The 21,838-nt window shown below is 41.6% G+C and overlaps 1 protein-coding gene across 3 annotated transcripts in view; it reads right to left on the minus strand.

Annotated features, from left to right (window-relative positions):
• Positions 1 to 3,371: 3,371 nt before the first annotated feature.
• The window catches only part of ctnnd2a (catenin (cadherin-associated protein), delta 2a), a 272,067-nt gene continuing 253,600 nt past the window's right edge, over positions 3,372 to 21,838 (minus strand). For all 3 annotated transcript variants that reach the window (XM_008276295.1, XM_008276293.1, XM_008276294.1), the window contains 4 exons: positions 12,536 to 12,662; positions 7,557 to 7,688; positions 6,907 to 6,983; positions 3,372 to 6,056 (listed from right to left, as the gene is read on the minus strand). In XM_008276295.1, the coding sequence (XP_008274517.1) occupies positions 5,637 to 6,056; positions 6,907 to 6,983; positions 7,557 to 7,688; positions 12,536 to 12,662 (756 nt within the window). In that variant the 3' untranslated portion in view covers positions 3,372 to 5,636. The remainder of the gene's footprint in view (positions 6,057 to 6,906; positions 6,984 to 7,556; positions 7,689 to 12,535; positions 12,663 to 21,838) is intronic.

Below are 21,838 nucleotides of genomic sequence, written 5' to 3' on the forward strand. Positions count from 1 at the left end.
TTTATTCTGACAAGGTCACCATGTCAACTTCTTATAAAAAGTATGTCGGTGTTGTGTTATAGCCAGTTTGCCCCAAAAGTAACAAAAAAAAGTCATGTATTGCAGGTTTACGGGGGGCTACATCATAAGGCGTCTCAGGGTGAATGCAAAACGCAGAAACCTTTTCAGTTGTTACATATTTGGAGCTTTAAAAAAAAACCCAAAACAAACAGAAAAAGCACGATTAGGCTGCTATATGATTTGGACTTTAGCTTCTGAACAGAGCCCTCATTTGAGCTGCCAGCTGTTGCAGCCACATTGGACAAGCTGCTCTTAGCAAATGGAACATTTAAGATTTTTTTTTTCCTTGCATATTTCTTATTTTTCACTTTTCTAGCTTTTTAAAAACATGGTTTCAAGTCCTGTTAATGCAGCTGCCACCAGTTGCATTGTTGCTCCTGTGTTATGCCTGTAACACGTCCATTATTTCCCTTCCATCTTCTTGTCCAACGTCCATCTCACCACCTTGTGTCTCCTTGAGGCTTCACTCTTCCTTATCCCTCCATATAATTTCTCCAGGTCTACATATGGCACACAGCGGATCAGTGCAGCCTCACTTCTCCTTAAACACGAATTGATTTCACGCTTTCATCCTCAAAGTATAAATCACAGACTCTACACGTGCTCCCCCCCCTACGTCTGTCTGCTTCTCGTTCCCTTACATCTCATTTTGTGTCTAACCTCCTCCACCCCTCCACCTCCGTGTCCGCCCTGGCTCTCCACTGACATGCACATGCACGTGCACGCACCTCTGAGACGGAGGTGTGTCACGACTGAATGGGCAGGGATGCTCCGAGAGAAACGAGAGAGCGCTGGGAGAGAGAGGGAGTGAAACAGTTAAGGCCGGAGGCATCTGCAGGGTGGAACAGGGCAGTTTCTAGAAAGGCTGTGCGTAGGAAAATTGAGGAGCAATTTTCATGCCACATTAAGTTACACCAGCCTTCCACTATGGGACTATGCTCAGACAGAGGAGGCTTGCCGCTATTGCGAAGGCTAATAATCAACGCAATGGAGTTATTACCCAACACTGCATTTCACAGGCCTAACCTAGACAGCATCAAAGAACGGGAAGAAGGGGGGAAGGAGGGGGAGACATGAATTCCAATGGATTGTAACAAATGCTGCTACCTCCAGCTCAGCCTCATTCATGTTATATGCTTCAAGCTCAATTCAATCCAAATGCATATCTGGATTAATGGGATCAAAGTCATTGGGGCAGCACAAAAAGAGAACGAAACAATTGGCAAAACACAAAAGAGGAATTCCATTACTGCGTCTTTGATGTCTGTTCACCGTCAATAACACGACAATAGAGGCTGGTGTTTGCGAGAGCCTGCGCATCTTCAACTTTAGATCTCGCTGTTATTAACACCACTCTAACCACTTTCCTGTGCTGTCACTCGGGGGCAACATCTTGGTGAAATATTAAGCTCTCTGTCGTGCCTATCGCTGCTACGACGTGTAAGTACATTAACTATGCGGCATCTGAAAAGGGTCATTATCGGTGGAAGTTTGAATGGGACTGATATCTGAAGCCTTATCAAAAAACATGTTCCCACACGCCTGTCAGTCAAGTCCCCAGAGAATATGTTTATGTGAACAGATGATGGTATCAAGATGTTAACAGTGTCGCTTGTCAGACAACAGTGGGAAATGGTCTGTGTAATAGCAATTTGAATTTATTGACTGTTTGTATTGTGTTGCTACTGTCCATAGACTGTAAGTTTATTATGCCTCTGAAAGACACAGAATGAAGCACACAACCGAGCATATTTTCTCCGACTCAGTAATGTTCATTCCTTATGTATGCAAATGTGAAAATATGCAAATGTGAGTGAATTTGTGACCCAAATTGATTGTGAGTTTGGAAATTATTCTTATTATCGCTCCTACTAGTTTAAATTTTAAATCAGAATCAGAAATGTTTTCTTGATCCCCAAGGGGAAATTGTCCCAATTATAAGAATTCTAAAAGACATGTAACATAACAATCATAAGAAAGCTAAAAAAAAACCTGATTAAACAAATGAAATTTTGCAGAATTGACTGAGTGTCTCTGTATTGATTTTTTTCTTCTTTGAAATTTGTAATAAACTGGAGGCAAATCTGCATTTTAGGCTCTTTTTGAACTGAAATATTGTTGAAAAAAAACATTTGGGAGCAACACAAATTGTGACAAGCTATCGAGCCTCCACGGAGGCCAGTGAAATACAACACTAGCATCATTTCTGTTTATTTCAACCTGGTGTATTCCCTACATGTGCCTATTGTGGATCTATGGGTCGGGCTGACTGCCTTACAAATGAAAACAAACCAGCATGGACTGTGAGGGTGACTGAGTCGACTGGCAAAGCTGCCCTGGATGCAGATCCCTTTGTTATAATTAAAGGCTATATTCCGTGTTTACTTTCAGACTCAGTTACGAGTCAATGAGATGATTCATCCCAAAATTATGTTTATTTGGAAAGCTGTTGCGGGCTTGGGCTGCTTGTCCCAATACACACTGTTTTGTGTGAGTCCTTGTTTTCTTAAACCTCTGGAAAAAAGGGGAAGAATGCCATGCCAGACACATCTATGAAAAATATATCTGGTTGAAATAAACCAGTATTATCTGTCAACTGCCATAAAATTAGTCTAACTGTTTTGTAGATGTAGTGACAAATATGAAAATCTATCAATTATAAATTACAATCCAGTACAATGGCCCTGAAATTGTATTTTTTGTGAAGCTAAAACTGTTTAACTTTAGCTGCAGATGAAGTTAATTGCTCAAGCTATTTAGAACTGCGCAGAGATGAAAGTTGCATCATCAAATTTTGGGTCAATTTGTGAAAGAAACTAATCCTGAAATTGGTAATTGAAAGCTTCCCAATAAGCCTCAGACATTCATGTAAATATGTGCTGTCCCAATTTGTATATTTACAGTATTTACTATCTTGGTTTTACTTGACCGGTTATGTCAACAACTTCTGTACTTCTACAGAACTCTTTTTAAAAAAAAAAGTCTTGCTCAGAAAGCAAAGCAGAACTGTGGGAAGAAAAATGTTCCTACATTATGCTATTACCTCTGTGGGATCTTCAAAGACACCTGAAGCCCTTTTGAGCAAGAAACAGACTGAAAGAAAGATCGCAAACACGTAAATGAATCTAAAACACATCAAAGTGTGTCAGATTAACCCACGCTGTACAGCACATGATCAATTTTTGCCTTATGAGAAAAACACAAACTGTACGAGGAGAACATCTAAAAGGGATTAATTCAGGGGGGAAAAAATGGTTATCTGTGTAAAAATTCATCTGTTGTAATGATCAAGAGTAGTGGAGACCATGGTGTTTGATTGCAAAGAGTCTTTTTATTTTTCCTTGTGTTCAAGTACGGTCCTCTCTCAGCAGGGTCATCTAAGAAGCATGGACACACAATAACACACAACTCGCACCAGAGCCTGAGCATCTTCAGGTGGGGTTTCTCTTTTGTCTTGATTGGGGTTAGGGTTGGGTTCCCGATCAGCAGTTTCCATGTTTAGGTCAAGTGAACAAGAGTCCTGTTGTACACCACATATTCATTTTTTCTCTGCGAACATTTGTTGCATTTAGTGACACTGACATCAGCACATAAAAATTATATATATATATTTATATCTATATTCATATATTTATAGATTTGTCATTCTATATCAACAATTCATTCTAGTGATTTTTACCTTGGTTTTTCATGTTGTAAAACTGGACAAACTGTCAGTAGGAATGCCTTGTTTGGACATTGATTTATACAGGAACGCTCACGCACATACACGCAACAGAGGCGTACACATACACACTACTACACACATGCATGCATAGATACGCTCGCTCAAGTTTACGTGTACACACACAGGCCACGCATTCTGTCACATACATGCACATCTACACAAACGCACACACGTGTCCACATACGCACACCCCCCACACGCATACACACACACACGCGCACGCGCCCACACATGCTCAGCCAACACAGAGAGGCAGGTCTGTACATCAATGGGAGGGAGACGTTACCCATGATCGCCAGCAATAAGTACGGCTTCACCTGATCAAAACACAAGAAAATAAAAGTTACAAACAGCAGAGGGAGTCATCCAGTCATTGTCTGTAAACTTCGACAAAATTTCCCTTTAAAGTCCTCTAGGACTGGTCCACGATGTGTCAAAGTTTGGCACAATGTCAAGTCTCTCTTTTTCTTTATCTCTACTGTACACTGACATGTACAATATTCATGGTGGCTTTTGTTGAACAGACCAGTCTTTATGCACAAGTGATGATGAGAAACCACTGAAAGTTGACATTGTCAAACATATCAGATCCCCGAAGTGAAAAGACAACCCTTTCCAAAGACAGAGAGTGTGCTTTAAACATACACATATTCTTTAGGCAGTGAAAAAGCACTTTTGTTGACGGGGACTCCGGAGCGATGCTGCGCTGCCAATCTGATGACCCGGCAGCCTTGAGCTGCTCTTGACGTTTTGATCATGTCCACAACGAAATTCACTTGATGGAGAGAGAAAAACACAAGTATTGCAGGGCTTCCTCTCTGGCTGGGAAAGGGACAGAAACAAAAGTGTCCGCTGACATCCATCTTGATGATGAGTGTCTTTTCTGATTCTCGTGTTTCACGTTTCACTTATTTTTGTTGCTTTTGTTGTTTCAGTCAGCAGTCAGTCATGGAAAATAAATCATGTTTTCATAAGTGGCCCATCAAAAACGTGTAATATACACACTATATCACCTTTGAACTGTACACAGAAAATAAAAATGCTTTTTTTTTAAGTGAAAATTTAGAAAAGTACAAATAAAAAAAGATGTAAAAGAATGATGACAAAAAAGAAGTCTCTTGAAGATGACATTCCTTTAAAACAAATTCAGAAGCCTCTGGAGGCAGCAAGGCCATCGCAACAAAAAAGGGGGATAAAAGCAGTGCTACGTTTGTCACTTGGGTGAAATGGTAAACATCCACTTCTTGCCTTGTGCCTGATGTGCTTTCATCTTTCTCTGTGCTTTTATTCTTCCTGACCTCCTCAAGAACCTTCGTGCCATCTTTGTCTCTCATCCTTTCCCTTCTCTGTCTTCGACAGAAGGTCAGGTCACTTTCTGCTCCTACAGAGTAAGAGCTCTCCCTCATCTGCTCCCCATTATCGCTCTCTCCTCCTCTAAAGGTATCTGCATACTCTCTCTCTACTTGGTCATTTTCTCTTTTTATATTCCTTTTCCCACTCCGCTCACCCTGTCAAACACACTTCTTCATATCTACTCCAACTAGCTCCACTCAACGGTGAAATGGAGCTGACTTTAAAGAAATAAAGTGGTCTGGAAAAAAAAGGAAAATGTTCGCATGCACATGCACAGTCTTTCTTTGTCACTCGACCTGACTTCATGTCTTAAATCCATCTAGCTTTGTCTTCCTGCTTATTTTAGAGAACACATATTTCCTGGCTACAAGGTCCCTTTTCAAAATGCCACTTATAGTTACCTTGTGTTAATCTGCTGTTGATCTCTTGCAAAAATAATCCCTTTCACACAAGCACACACAGACTCTCAATTGCCCCCCCCATCAATATAGTTGAACTAGACCCAGGAGTCGGGTGAGGCCGGGTAGTGGCTGGTCTCGTAGTTCAGTTCGCTGTACGGCCGAGAGGCCGAGTAGAAGTCTACGTAGTTGCCGGTGGACTTGAGGCCCAGATGCATGCGCAGATCTTCCCGCGGGTCCCGGGGTGGTCCGGTGGCGCTTGGAGGCTGCTGGGGTTGGGCCTGAGGCTGGGCCTGTGCCTGGACCTGAGGCTGTGGCTGGGATGGTGGAGGCGGTGGTCCCTGGTCCTCATAGTAGGCCTCATCAAAGCTTCGACTCTGGCTGTGAGGCGGAGGCTGAGGCGGCTGAGGCTGGGGGAAGGAAGGAGGGGGAGGGTAGGGGTCGTAGTCTTTTAGCACGGCTGCTGATGGGCTGTCCTGCTGGGGCTGGGGGGGCACGATGCAGGGCTGGACCGGACCCTGGTGAGGGGGGGAAGTGGTGGGGTGGTAGTCGGGGATGAGGTGCAGCAAGCACGAGAGTGGCACAGAAAATGAGGGTAGTGGGAGGAAAGTGAAAAAAAGGGGGAGGGAGATGAAAATGGAGAAATGGAAAGGAAAGTGGCAGGTAGAGAGTGAACACACGGGGCCAAAGGGTTTGAAAGGCAGGCTAGTGTGGGTTAAAAAAAAAGCTCAGATAGGAATCAGTTGGGAAGGGGCTCATGCTGTGAATTCTCTATTACATGCAGGCATCGAAGGGGGCAATTCATATCTAACACTATAACTCTCACAGCTGTGTGTTTGTGTGTCCTGGTGCAAGAATGGTATAAAAATGCAGCCATATGTGTAAAAATATTTATATATATTCAGTTGAATGAACGAGTTTGAATCCATTCAAATTATTTTATTCTCAATAATAAATTAAAAACAGGTGAAGAAAATGTAACCAAATTTTCATCTTCCAAGTCAAAGGCTGCAATGCTTCCTGTCACCCCCTCCCTCTTCACCGGGAGAGTCATTAAACACAATCATCCGAGGTAATGATTTTAATTGCCATCGGGTGTGGTTTGGGGTTGCAGTGGCTTGACGCTGCCTGAGCTGAGGGTGTGCCGCCATCGCACACTCTGCTGGTGCGCCTCTTATCACAGTGGAACACCTTTTATGTGCATGTGTGCGTGCCTTTCCCATCCTGCTGCTATCTCTCCTAATAACCAGCTTGTCATGACAGCATATGCCACTTTATGAGAGCTCTGGCGACATGCATGCTATAGTGTTGGTGTGTGGCTGTGAGTGCAAATAAAAAAGGTACATTCACGCGGCACTGTAAACTCACCTGGTTTTGCTTAATATCATCGCTGGCGGTCAGGTAGGAGTTTCGGAACAACGTAGATGTCCCACAGGACACTTGAACTTGAAATAGAGGAGAACACATTTTTGTGAATGAATGCTAAAAATAACTGTCTACACCAGTGCTTATGATACAATTCAAAGATCAACAAAACTGTAGGAAACCCGGCAATCGGTTAAGTCAAAATGAGCTACTTTGACTCCAAATCTTTATGGAGCTTTTCCAAAAGTCTGGTAATTAGTGTGTCCCACATGACCTCAAAAGAAGATTATAAGAGAAAGACAAGAAAAAAAATGGAGAAAATAAAAGTGCAGAAAGCAGATCAATAGACATAAAAGAAGAATACACACAATAAAAGAGAAAGACCAGTAAAAAAAAAAAAGAAAAGAAACTCACAGTGAGGAGAGATAGCGAGAAGGCAAAGGTAGAGAGATACTGGAAAGAAAGGCAGGCAAGAATAGAGAAAAATCAAAGTGTGTGAATAAGAGAAGAAAAATAGTGTGAGGTCAAAAAAAAAAAAAAAAAAAAGGACAGATAAGTGAAAGGAGAAATAGGGAATGGAAATAGAGGAAAAAGAAAGATAAAGAGGGGGGAAAAATAGAATCATTTAATACTACTCTGTCTCTCACACACACCTGCCATGCCATCTTTCCGGGATGTGTGCTCTCCTTTGTTGCTATGGAAACCAGCGTTGGTTGCCGTGGAATCATAGTCCATCTTGCGTTCCTTCAGACTCATCATCTCTCTGGGGGAGGCTGGAGCGCTCGCTGCACACACACGCACGCACGCACGCATACGCACACACACACACACACACACACACACACACACACAGAATAATGAGCAATAAACCCAGAACAGCATGAGCCTTCACACTCTGCGTGCTTAAATTTGCGTGTCTGTGTGTCTTGGTTTCAAGGTGCACAGTCATTATTCATCATTTAGCTTGTCAACAGAAAGGGTCACCTCCAGCATGTTAAAGGACTTCTGGGAATTCACACATACACGCAGACATAAATATACATCAGCTTTCGGACACGCTATTTTATTAGCAAGTTTCATTCTGGTATTTGTTTTCTCAATTTAGGCAACACATTCTTTTTTTTTTTATCCCTCCCCCTCCCTCCTCTTTATGTGTTTAAAGCTCCTGTAAAGTAGCCAGGTCTGAAACTGGCAAGCAGCACCATGAGGAAGCACAGACTGAGCAGCAGTCAGCGCAGTTATGCTCATGGTGGTCTACACAACTAGACACGATAACATCTTCACAACTTGACCAATATAACGACTGGTCAAACTGGCAAATACAATCAGACGGAAAGTACAGAGCAGTTTACGGCACTTCAAATGAGCTTAAGGACACCATTATCACATCACCACCCATCATGTTCCCAATGTGCTCTTTTGAAGAGATTCTAAACTGGATGTTATTCAAGTCTGTTATCTGTGTAAAACATTTAGTTCTGAACAATTTATCCGATCAGCCCGCTTGTGCGGACTCAAGCAGGTAAGCTGCTAACTGGTTAGAGAAATGCATTGCTACAAAAAAATAAAAAATAAAACTCTATCATAACTGTGTCCCAGATAACTGCCACTCATGCTTAAAGGCATCTGATTGCTATGTTAGCGAGGTAGCTAGCTGGCCGTGGTTTTTCAGTACAGTCAGTAACATAACAGACTGATAGGTTAGCATCAGAGCACAGCTTCCCATTCATTTTACAACTGTTTAGGTTTGTTTAGTCTTTATTTCATGCTATGCTGTCTTGTCTTGTAGTTAGTGAAATGCTGCAAAGTATTAAACAATGTATCTTTTACTGTCCTGTGACAAAGGTCATGTCGCTCATGCTTATCAGACTGGTTTGCGACATCACCTAGCTAGCAAAACACGTAGCTACTTTCACAGCTTGTGATATGGGAGGAAGCTAATGTGTTCAAAGTCCATTCTCCCGCTACATTAAAACCTTTATAGAATCTAACTAACTCAGAGTTTGACACATCCTATGAACCAAACCATTCCAGAAACTGCATTTACAAAAGTTAACATTTAAAGTCCCAAACCCAAAAAAACAAAAACAAAAAACAGGAGATGCAGAAAGTTTTCCCCTAACGTTTATAACAGAGGCACTATTTGTGTCTTGACAGCAGTAGTGAACCATGAGTTACAGTTTGTTACTGTTTAACATTAAAAGATTGAGATGACATTTGTAAGGTAAGAAAAAGAAGTAATACAGTCAAAGTGAAACTGTAAAATATCTTGCATTCTTGACATATCTTTGTCACGTTTTTGAAAACCAAACTTGAGCAATTTATATATATATATATTTTATTGATATAAAACTGATTGATAGATTAATATTTGAGTTTTTTTTTTACCATCTAAAATATGTATCAGCATCATACACCCCATAAATCCAGTATCAGTCGGGTTCTACAAAGCAGTCACTGTGAAATTGGTCATATTTTTGCTGCCTGCTTACTAAATTGTTTTCACGCACTATCAATCTCAGGAGCGCTAAAATGCAAATTTCAACTGACGGGTGGAGGAGTGAACTGCTAGTTTATTGGTTATTGGGACAACAAATACACTTAAAAGTAGACTTACACCACTTTGCAGTCCTGCTTGTGTATGTATTTCAACAACTGTACTGTTACCATTAGTACAGCTCAACTTGATGACAGATTTATTATTGATTCATCATTTATTATTACACCATCCTGTTTAAAATCTATTTAGCATTTTCAAACCTTAGACACATATGCACAGGTATAACAGACCTGGCACACATACTGTACATGTCCTGACCTCCTCCTGCCTGCTTTCCACACACACTCAGCATATCACAATGTAATCCCTTATAGCATATTTGAAGTGCTTACTCAGTCCCTTTTATCTTGACATAGGGAATTGCCAGAATCCTGCCTACCTGTGTATCAGCCCCTTCAGTCTGCTTAGCTCAACATTCCTGTAACTAATCACCATACATACAGCACAGATATACAGCATATATGATCTTTACCGTCAGAATTGAAGGGCATTCCAAGAATAAGCTAACTGGACCTTTTCAACCCAAATGTGACAATAGTGGACGCACGTGTTAACACAAACTACACAAACATGATTAGTGGAGAGCGGCATTGTCCGTTTCCCATGATTCTGGATGGAAAAGGCACTTTGAAAATGAGTATAAAAAGTCTTTGTTCTGTTTGGCTGTTCTTCCGAACCCTGATAATAGACTATAGAAGAACAAACTGGGGCAAAAACACTTACAAATATGACTGGCTTAATAAAATAAAGGCTTTAAAAGTGTTTTTTGGAGAGCCTTGGAAAAGCAATTTATCTATTTGAATACTAAAGGACCACTCTTTTTATTCAGCCCTTCAATGCTTGACATTAAAAGGAAAGCAGTATTGTAACCTCTTATCTGTTTCCCAGCCTGTTCTGCATTTTAACAAGACATTGTATTACACACACACACACACACACACACAAATGGCCGTGCAAAAGGCGCATAGACATGATTAGTAACTATTTGGTTGTAGTTGGCAAGTCTTTTATAATGTTTTTACATATTTGACATTTAATTTCATCAGTTGACACTTTTGCAGTAGATTCCATTAAAGTAGAAGCTCAAACCTGTCACAGACACCTCCAGAGGCAGCGCCATCACTACTGGTTACAGTTACCGTGGGGACCTGCTGGATGTGACAGCCTGAGAGACTCGTTCTATCAATGTGAAACACAGCAGGACCCTGTGGGGGCTTCCCTCTGTATTGCTCTGTGTCTTCCGTCTTGCAGCCTCTAACCTCCCCTTCGCTTTCACAGCTTTCCTATTCTCCCCTCACACCAACTCTTTCACTCCTCCTCTCCCAATGCGCTTGCACGCCATCATTACTCCTTCCGCTTTGATCCATCTCTGAGGAGCCGGATTGCAGCGTGGAGCGTATGCAGAGAGGAGATATAGATGCATGTGGGTGTGCGTGAGGGTGTTTGTGTGCATCGAGGTGGCCTGCAAGGAGTGAGAGATCAGAAGGGAGAGGTGAGAAGAAAGCAGGATTACTGCAAAGAGGAGGAGGACGAGGAGAAGAAGAATGAAACGGGTGAATGAGAAGGGGCGGGCATGTGCAAAGGCAAAGAGAGAGAGACATGGCGTGAAGAGAAGGGAGGAGCAGGGGGAGAAGATGGGAGTCATTTCTAGCCATTTCTCATTTTACCCCCACCCCTCCACTGTACTACAGGCAGCCACACATTTCTCTACGCTCTATGATCTCAAAACTCCCTATTTTCAATGTCGCAGGCCAAAGTCAAATCCTCAGCCTTCACTTCCTCCTCCCTGCATTAACCATCCCTCAATCCCTAATTCTTCTAGCCTCCTTGCTTTCTCTTTATCTTTCTCTCTGTTTATCTCATCCCTCCCTACTTCTCTGTCTCCACACACACACACACACACACACACAAATACGCGCATTTTCCCTCTCTCTCACTCTTAGCCGGGTCCTTGAAGACCTCTCTAAGCCGGGAGGAAGGAAAAGTACTTTTCTGCCTCATCAGCTTGCTAAGCCCGGTGTGGAGAAAGAACAGCTAAAGGCTCTTCTACTACTGATGCTAACAGCTAATGCTAATGCGCCCTTTGCAAAGCATGAAGGCCAATGGGCTCAGGCTAAAGGCTAACGATAATCGTACTTTAAAGCATGAAAGCCTGTGGGCGGCGAACAGTGATGCTAAGAGCTATTTAGCCAAGCTGTAAAGACTGATCGACTGGTTAATGTTGATGCTACTAGCTAATGTCTAAATCATAGAATTTATGTGCCTTGCACTTTCTGGTTGTACATATGTCAAACATGCATGTCCAACATACATGTACATGAGTCTCCCTTGTGTGGGGTCAAGAGGGATCATTCGTGAAACAGGTAATATATAAAGAACAATTTCTAACTGGACCCAAATTAGAATGAAATAAAGTCTTGCGTTTGAATGGGAAGCCAAGAGGAAATCACTCTTCCTCTTAAAGGATATTCAAAAAATTTGCTCATTGCTTTCTTACCAAGACAGGTGTGTGTTAAATGTGAAGCTACAGCCCACATGTTTCATTTAGGTGGAAGCAGGGAAACAGTAAGCCATCTAAAGAGTCCAAAGTTAAAATTATTTGCTGTAACCTTAACCCTTCTCCAGACCTCCATCCAGCGAAGAAAACAACTGCAGGAACTGCCTTTAAAAGCTTTTTTGTTTGAGAAGAAAGGGATTTTGTCAGTTCAATCTCACTTTCTTAATGTGCAGGGCATTAAGTATTATGGTCGTTCACTGTGCCACTTTTTAACCAGCTTTTGCACCTGAACATCTCAAGATCTTAAGACAGAGTCACATGTTTGGCCCTGTGAGGTTGAACAATCCTAAACAATCCAAAGGCAGTCTTAACTCAAGTACAAAAATTTTAATAAAATGGTGAAAGACAGTTTGACATGACTGTATTACCCTTAGTTGTGGGTGGTTGCTACGGAGGAAGCTAGGAAGAATGAAACACACACGCACGCACACACGCACGCACATACACACACACACACACACATTCTCAGTAATATAAGCGCAATACTTGTACTGTAAGTGCCATGTGTTCCTCACCTGAGCGGTTATTTGGTGAAGTCCTGACAGGAGAGACGGAGGGAGTTCGTGAGGAGGAGTATGGCCTCTGTCTGTCTCTTTCTATTGTTGAGGCAGAGCCGACAAAGTGATACTGGGAGTAGCCATCCTGGAAAATGAACACACACAAACAAGGGAAAACCTGGTTACTTTTTGTGGTAAGTACCAGCACAAACACAAAATACAATATTCATTAAGCGTCATTATAATTAAATACGTCAAACTTTTAGCAAAAGCACTTGGGATATCTGCATATTTTATTGGAGCTATAGCTTATTGGAATGAATTGAATTTGAATTTAATCAATTATCCAAAAGGTCCTATTAAGTAACATAAGCATGTACATACATGGATATTCTAAGAAGTTTTATTCTGCCCATGTATGATGACCTGTCAATCTCCAACTTTGACACAGTCAGCTCAGCAGATCTGTAACTTCCAGTGGACAAAAACTGACACTGCTGTTAACTATGTTAAATATTCCCATGCTTGCAGCGATACAAGAGCACCAGCACGAGGATGCAGCAGGAAGTGGCACTTCACACTGATTCAGCATTGATGAATCACAGAATTATATTTATAGTATAGTGGTTTGGAGATAAAGCCCTCCATGTACCCATGCACTTCAAAAACACAGGAACTGTTTAAGGCCACGAATTGTTTGGGAACAATTGTTGGCTGATTCACACACAATTTTGCATGTACAAAATGATAAAAGAAACGGTTGGAATTTAGTGAACACAAACCAATTTCCAGAAGCTCATAAACGGTCACGGCGATGGTGAAACGTTCAAGGGGAGAAACTTTGTCCTTGGTCTTCTTGGCTTTCATGTAAAACATGTGTGCGAGAACCTCTGCAAATGTTTGACTTGAATTGCTTAGAATTTTTTCCTCAAAACACTTTTTAAATAGATTGTATTTCAATATGGGATTCTTTGAGGTTGTCAACCTGTGGTACGCGATTTAAAAATACATCCTTGTTACTGCAGGACACTGACAAATATACAACGCCCACATGTGCACGTACAAGTGTCCACACACCACAAATTAACACACTTGCATCAGGTCTGAGCTTAGTAAATATCCCACTGTCCTTGTGGAAAAAATTAACAACTCCACAAGCATAATTACTGCCAAGCCGATGACTTTGTATCTGCATTAGTTTAGCAGTGATTGGAGCAAAGCCCTTTTCATAAAAATGGATTATGAGAGTCAACAACAATCACAGAGCTGGAACCAAATTCAATTTAGCATTAAGATAATTGGGTACCTCTGAAAGCAAAGCACAAGCAGATGATAAAAGATAATGGAGACATGTTCCATCATAGCTATACTGTCTAGGGGCCTCAGCGGAGCGGTGGGACACAGGTTGGAAAGAGGCTGAGCGCATGGGAGAGGTGAATCACTTCAGTACAATGATCCTGGAGAGGAGGACACAGAGGGGAGGACAATGAGACGACTCTGAGACGAAGGAGATGAGGCAGAAAGAGAGAGAGGGTGGGACAGAGTGGTAGCCGAGAAAGACAAAAGATGACAGAAAGTAATGAGAGCGAAGAGGAGGAGGAGGAGGAGGGAGATGGCGGGAGAGACTAATGACAGGAGGGTAAAGATAGCAAGAGGAGGAGAGAAGGTAACGAGAGGGAGAGGTAGAGGCTGGGGAAAGAAGTAGGCTGGAGTGAGCTCAGTCCCATGTCCTCCCCTGACTCTCATTTCCTGGCACAGCACTGGGAACTAATAGAAAGCTGGATCCTCTGACACAAAGTAGTTCAAAGGTAGCTCACTTCTAGTCTCCAGCATCCCTCCCCTCTCTCATTTTCTCTTCATCCATTTATCCATCACTCCGTCTTCTCGCTCACCTTGTTTCAGATTCTGGTTCTCCCTCCCCTACCCTCCAACAAATCTCATTATAAACAATGTAACCTCCCTTATGGTACACTGGACTGCTGTGCAATTGGACACTGTCAAGCTGTCATGCCGCTCAAGAGAACACAGTCACAGAATATTGAATGATAAATGTATTCTGCAGAGTGATATGTACAGTGTGCTGTCTATAGATGTGGCTCACAAATGGGGGCGCGGGAAGGATCCGCAGGGGTCCTTAAGGGCTACCCCAAGCAAAATGAGCAACAGATAAATTTAGCAATAATTGCTTTCACAGGAATGAATGAAGAGAGTGTAGACGAGAATGTATAGAAATGTATTAAAATGACTGCAGTATTCACATTCTAACATGAAGTAATGAACTTTAATATATTTCATTCCCTGTAGGTCAAAGGATGGACAAGTCATTATATTCCACACAGTCTGGTAGCATCATATAGTGCATATAGTGTATCAGCTTGCTCTTGCTTTTCATTGATTTTATAATGTTTACGGTGTGAAATATTCAAACCCACCATTCACCATGATTCTGCCAGGCATACTCAAATCCTTGGAAACTTTTTGCGAGATCTGCTAGAATTTGAAACACAATCCTGTAACTTTAAACACTGATTGCTGGGCGCACAGCATTAGTATGTGCGTGGCCCACACGCCTGTCTGCACGGTTTAACAGGTTGAATGATAGTTAAATCAACATTGAAAATTTAAATGGGACCATCAACACATTAGGTTTAAGGTCTGAAGCTAGTCTATTATCTTTTTTCAACCATTTTGCACCACATCCAAGGTTTGGTTAGTGTCAGCGTGTACTGTGAAACCTTACACTGTAACAGTATAACAGTGCCCAACGCCTACAGACATCAACCACACTCCCTGGTCTTTCTGATTCTCACCTATTCTCCTCATCTCACCTGCTTTTTCTTCTCTGTCCACCCACCTCATCTTTCTCTCTCATGCTCTCCTCTCCAAACACTCCCTACAGCTCCTACTGTAAGAATGTGAGGGTTAAAAAAAAAAAAAAAGGGGGGGGGGTTTGCTAGGCAACCAGTCTGCCTGTTGCTCTCCCCATCAATGGATGGTTAGTTGAAGGTCGCAGGACTCCGAGGTAAAAAGCGATTACTGCCCCAACAAATGTGGTGTTGTGTGTGTGGGTCTGGCGGCACTCATGCCAGACAGCAATTATGGCAAAAAACTGTAAAAGGTTACACTTGATGAGTGGTTGCTCCCCTCTGGGTCTCACCAAGCATTGTCATTTGTCAGTCCTTTAGTCCATGTCTCTTTCTCACTCATTTCACACTCAGATTTTGAGATTTACAGTTGTGAGCACCTCCCTCACACACACAATCCATCTGTTCTCACAAGAATAATGTGCCTCTGACCTTTGCATCCTTTGTTTTGGTGGCTTGTGGTTCTGCTGATTTAGATATTGACCTTTCAGCTAGCGTTGCATTTATTGCAAACAGCCCAGAATACTGCAGGTGCGCGCTGCAGCCCTGCCTATATGTCTTCCTTAAATACTGTTGTTAGCCTTTACCCTGAGACAGGCTATCTCTACAAGACTCCATCTCCTCTCTTTCTATCTCTGCCTGGCTCATGCAGGTGAACATCAGAGAGAAGCCGAGCGAAACCCAGAGGCAGCTTCTGAGGCCTGAGGTTGGTTTGATGTGTGCTGAAGTTTATCAAATGCACATCTCCTTCTCACTGTCTTTTCCAGTTTACGCTGTGTAGCAGTGGATGATGGATTTATTTTTGCTGTCTCAAAAAGTCATATTTTACTTTATTTTATTTTGAAGAAATAGTCATGATCCCAGACTCTAAACTGACACAATAATGTGAAATTGTAACGATCAAATGAGGGAAAAATTGTTTTCAAAAAATTAAATATTCAAAAGTAACTCACTTGGTATACCTTGTATTATTATTTGTGTCATTGCAATCACATGGCTGTACTGTGCTTTTACAGGTTTGACAGCAAACGATGAAACCCGTTGTGTAAACTTTAAAGCACATTGTAAGTTACTCATTTATTCTTGCAGGAACATCCTGCGCATGCTGGTTGCAATGATCCTGTGAAAGACTAGACTGCGCAGTCAGTGACCTCACGCACACATCACACACGTTTTCTCCCGCCTTTTGCATCACACAAACACACCCACATGGTGAATTAGGCATCCCTGCAACATATTGTAAATCTGTCACATGTGTGACAAACACAGCATCTCTCTGACCCTGAACTCCATCTGTCATACGTATGTGTATCTGTTTCGGTGATTTGTGTGTGTTGATGATGTATGTCTGTGATATGTGTGTATGTGTGTGTATGAGAGAGAGAGAGAATGTGTCTGATTAAGTGCCCACGACAGATCATTTATCAAGAAATGAGGCACGGCAGCCCAACAGAAGTTATGCACTGAACGGAGACATGACAAAGTGTATCTGTGTGTATATGAAATTCAGCGTTTAGCTTGTGTGCGTGAGAAGAGAAAGAGAGAGTGCATATGTTGGGGTGAGTGAGCCAGAGAATTTGGTCCTTCTGGTCCTATTAAGAAAAGGTTTATTTACAAAGTGACCATGTCTCAGTTCCTCATTTTCTATAGAAATCCCCTGTTGGAGCAGTGCTGCACATTTGTTGTTTACTTAAAAGATGACCTGTGGCTACACTCCAAGGAACTGTAGATGAAACACGACATGCACACCCACACACACACACACACACACACACACACACACACACACACACACACAGTGAATGAGGACACATCCTGTCAAATAATCCAAATAAACTCTGTAAAAGTAGAGTTTTACTGCACTCTGGAGACTATTATACATGATTTATCCTAAAGTCAGTGCTAGTGTTGGTACAAACAGATTTTGGCTTTGGTTTATTAATGACTGCTGCATCACAGATCTCTCAAGTCATCTCAGATGCTATTTTCATACGGAGTTACTGTTTATTCATGGGCTTGCAAAGTTTCGTTTTAGTATGCTCAAAAACTGTTGGGCAGCCCTGCCCCCCGTTCTGTTGCAATTCTCTTTTCTTTCTCCCTCTCTCCCAGCCTCGACTGCTCCCAGGGCACTGCTGTAGGAAGTGATTAACTCTTCTTACCGCAGTTTGACAAAAAAAACACACATTTTCAAAGACACACCCTCACACAGAAACAAACATACATGTGTACCCACACCCGTAACTTCGACACAGTTGGAAAGTGTGTTTCAAAATGCTCTCATTACTTCAAGACTTCAAAGCAAACAAGTCTTTGCCAACACAGCTCAAACTGACTCATTATTGACCCTACACTTTTCTCTTCTTCCCAAAACTACAAACACACAAACTCAAGCATGCTTATTTTTGAACTACAAAACTTTCATAAATTCACCTCACCTTCTTTCCTCACTTCACTCTTTCTTTCTTCTCTTTTGCCGCTGTGCCTCTCCCCCCCTCCCTTTTTGCTTTTGCTCACAAACACTTTGCAGGGACACCCTACTCCACTCTCGTCTAAATTGTATGCTAATCCATGTTTGGATTGGAGGCTAACAGGATTTTTGCTGCACCTAACACCCATGACCTAATATGTCATGCAGGGATACTAGCAAGTAAAGTCACTTATTTTGAGCTCTGGACTCTGGTGATAAAGTCAAAGTGTGAATTCTCTAACGCAACAATTTTCACAGTTATAAAATTAGCCCGCTTTGTCACTAACCGTGCAATTTAGGAAGTAAATAGTAAGGTAACTCTTTAAAAGTAATTTTTAGAGACTGTATATAGCATGATGCAGCAGCTTAACTAAATGAGGAGCAATTTAGAGATTCTCTAACTGGTTGTGGTGCATCAAATCAAAGTTATCCTGATGGCAGCAACGTTTAAATTGCATTACAATGTATTAATCTATTAAAAATTATAAGAGGTGGATGAGTTAGGATGAAACTGGGGATGTTACAACAGGACAAACTACAGATGATATCTTGTTTCATTATAATGATGACAAAAATAGAAATTCTTTATCCTTGAGTATTTTTTTTCTTGTCCATGGAATAAATGTTTACAAATAGGTTAAAATGAGATAGATGCAAAATCCATTTTATTGTGTGCAGCATCAATCTTAAGCAAACTGCCGCTCCCTGTCTCTATGTAATCAGAATCAGACCAAAAAAAAAAAGAAAGAAAGCCCAGTGAGGCCAAGATGGTTGGGGGGAAAACATACAAATAACCAAATACTCAAAAAATGAAGCAAACTTTGTTGGGCTCCCATGTAAGGCCAGCATCCTTCATGTCTCATCACTGGCGTGTTATGCCATCCAGTCGACTGTAATGCTATCCACTGGCAATGATTAGAGAAGTGTGAAGCAGATGAGGCTCCAATGGGCCACATGGGGATACTGCTCTGTGCAGTACGGGGGGATGAGAGGATGAAGAGAGCGACACAGTTGTCAGGATGAGGCGGGGACACACTGATGCTGAGGGGCAGTCAGTCCTGTAGCAACAGTCAGGCGTCTTGGACTCAGACAGAAAACCCGTGACAAAACAATCATGCACGGAGGTTATTGGGTTAGATAGATTAGAGTCAAATAGAGTCAAATATCTTTTGTTTCTCTTTTAAAAAGGGACACAATACAATGGGTAGGAAATATTTTTAGTAGTTTCTAATGCAACTCCTTAAGAGATGCTCCCTCATATGCAGAGCACAATTTGATTAAATTCATTTCTCTCTCTCATTAATCTACAACCCATACCTCATAATGACAAAGAAAAAAAGACCAACAGAAGCATTCACACCCTCTTCTCTGTGCTTAGTTGAAGCATCGTTGGCAGCGATTATAGCCTGCAGACTTTGCACACCTGGATTTGGCGATTTTCTGCCACTCGTCTCTGAAGATCCTTTAAAGCTCTGTAAGGTTGGATGGGGACCTTTTGGACAGTTCTCTCCAGAGATAGTTGATTAGGTTTAAGTCAGGGCCCTGGCTGAGCCATTCAAGGACATTCACAGAGTCACCCCTAAGCTACTCCAGCATTGTCTTGGTTGTGTGCTTAGGGTCATTGGCCTGTTGAAAGGTAAACCTTTGGCTCAGCCTGAGATCCTGAGCTGTCTGGAGGAGGTTTTCATTAAGGATATTGCTGTACTTTGCTCCATTCAACTTTCCCTCCACCCTGACCAGCCTCCTAGTCCTGGTGAAAAACACCAAACCACTATGATGCCACCACCACCATGCTTGGGATGACAATGAGCAGGTGATGAGTGGTGCAATCTTGTTTCTAACAGTCTGAGAGTCCTTTAGGTGCTTTTTTTCTTGCTAATTCCAGGTGGGATTTCATGTGTATTTCACTGAGGAGAGGTTTCCATCTGATCACACTGGTCACAAAGCCAAAATAGGTGCAGTGTTGCAGTGATGGTTGTACTTCTGGAAGGTTAAAACAGGATGTGTGGAGCTCAGCCAGAGGACCATCAGGTTGTCGATCACCAGTTTAAACTTCTTTACAGAGAGCTTAGTTTGGCCCAGTCTCGGAAGAGTCCTGGTTGTTTGTTATTTCTTCCATTTATACTATCCACCTGGGGAACCTTCAACACAGCAGAATGTTTTCGTAGCCTTCCCCAGATCTGTGCCTCAACACAACTCTATCCTGTCTTCACGCTCATTGCCTGGTTTTTCTTTGCATTGTCAGGCGTGAAACTTTATAAAAACAGGTGTATGCATTTTCAAATTATTAATTAATTCAGCATTGGTGGACTCCTATCAAAGTGTCAATCCAATTTTAGCAATGGGTCTGATTCCTTTTGTCAGTGTGATATTGTATTTTTCCTTTTTATTAAATTTGCAAACATTTCTTAATTTCCATATCTGCTTCGTCAGTGTAGGGTACTGAGTGTACATAGCTGAAGATGGAAAAAGATGATTTTAACAAGTGAAGGGGTCTGAATACGGTGCTGAATGCACTCTATGTTCTACTGCTTTAAATAGCAATATCTTGCTATTGTTTCAGTTCTTTTGAAAGTCTGACAACATCTTTGAAAACTGCAGTTCAGGTACTTGAAATTCAAGTGCCGCCTCAGTTTATCATCAGTGTAAAATAAGACAAGATGAAATGACTTTTAGAAGCGAATGATGTTGAAATGCTTAAATAATCTCTCTTGATGATCTGTTAAATGTCTTTCAACAAGGATTCCACATTAAAAGCCGGTGGTACTCAATAGAAATATTTGCCGATAAGATGGAACAGAGAAGAGGGACGTCACTACACTTTGCATTGTGAAGAAATACAATGCTTCTACATTACAGGTATCATAAAGGTATGTTGTCCGAAGGCTGGTGCATTGTAGCACATCAGAATATACATTCTGTGTACCTGGTACTGTGTCTACCAAAGGCACATACAACTGCGCATAAAACCGTACGGCTCAACTCAGCTCCATTCTTCTTTTTTTCAATATTCAAAGATGAAAAAGATACTGTCAAAGCCAAGGACACCTTCTTGGAATGGGTGATTGAAAATTTCTAAAAATGTACTGAAACTCGTTGATTACGCCTCTAAAGTTTTACTGCACTGAATGGCAGATAACCTTGGAGGCAGATATTCACTCAACCACGCTCGTTACTGACAAGTGAAAGGAACAGAACATCTGTTATTACTTTTAATCAAGTTGCAGGTTTGTACACGAATTTGTCTTTTGAAAAGAAGAAACAAACAAACCAAAAAAAACTATAGAAAGTAAAAAGCTGTTCTTTACTAGTGTTTGTGTGTTTGCCACAAACAAAAGTGTACAACCACTTGAGAGCAACACAAATAACGATCATCATTTCCCTAGACCCTATATGTTTTTTTTTTGGGGGGTCTGTTTTTGTTTGTGCCATTCTTTATGAGCCACTGTATTAATGAGAGACACAGTTTCCTGGCAAGCAGCATTAACACCACTCAGTCCTCATGATGGGCTAAATAACCATTAGCATCGATGTTGCGTGAAAGTGAATGAGTGTGTGTGTGTATGTTGTTTAAAAAAAAAAAAAACTAAACAAAAAAACAATAGGCTAGAGGCTAACACAAAATTATTGATCCTCCTGCCTCTGTAAACACTGTTGCTCAGCTGTGATGGTGCCCAGCAAAACCCCATTATTCTTTTGTTTGGATGTGGTTATGACTGACCTCAAGGCGAAAGCACATACACTCACACACACACACACAGATATGTGCAACACACACCGCAACAGTGTCTATCTGCAGACCTGCAAGACGCATACATAAAAAAAAAAAGCACTTAGCTACACAAACACATGCACACGTATACTCTAAAATATATGAAGACACATCTACACAGTGTCATAAACCCCACAGTGGACAGTCTCCAAGACCAGTATCTGCTGAAAAACCTCTACTTGGTCAGTGAACTACAAAATGAACTTGACTTTTCTCTC

The sequence above is a fragment of the Stegastes partitus genome, unplaced genomic scaffold (genome assembly GCF_000690725.1).
Source record: "Stegastes partitus isolate 25-593 unplaced genomic scaffold, Stegastes_partitus-1.0.2 Scaffold68, whole genome shotgun sequence".
NCBI lineage: Eukaryota > Metazoa > Chordata > Actinopteri > Pomacentridae > Stegastes > Stegastes partitus.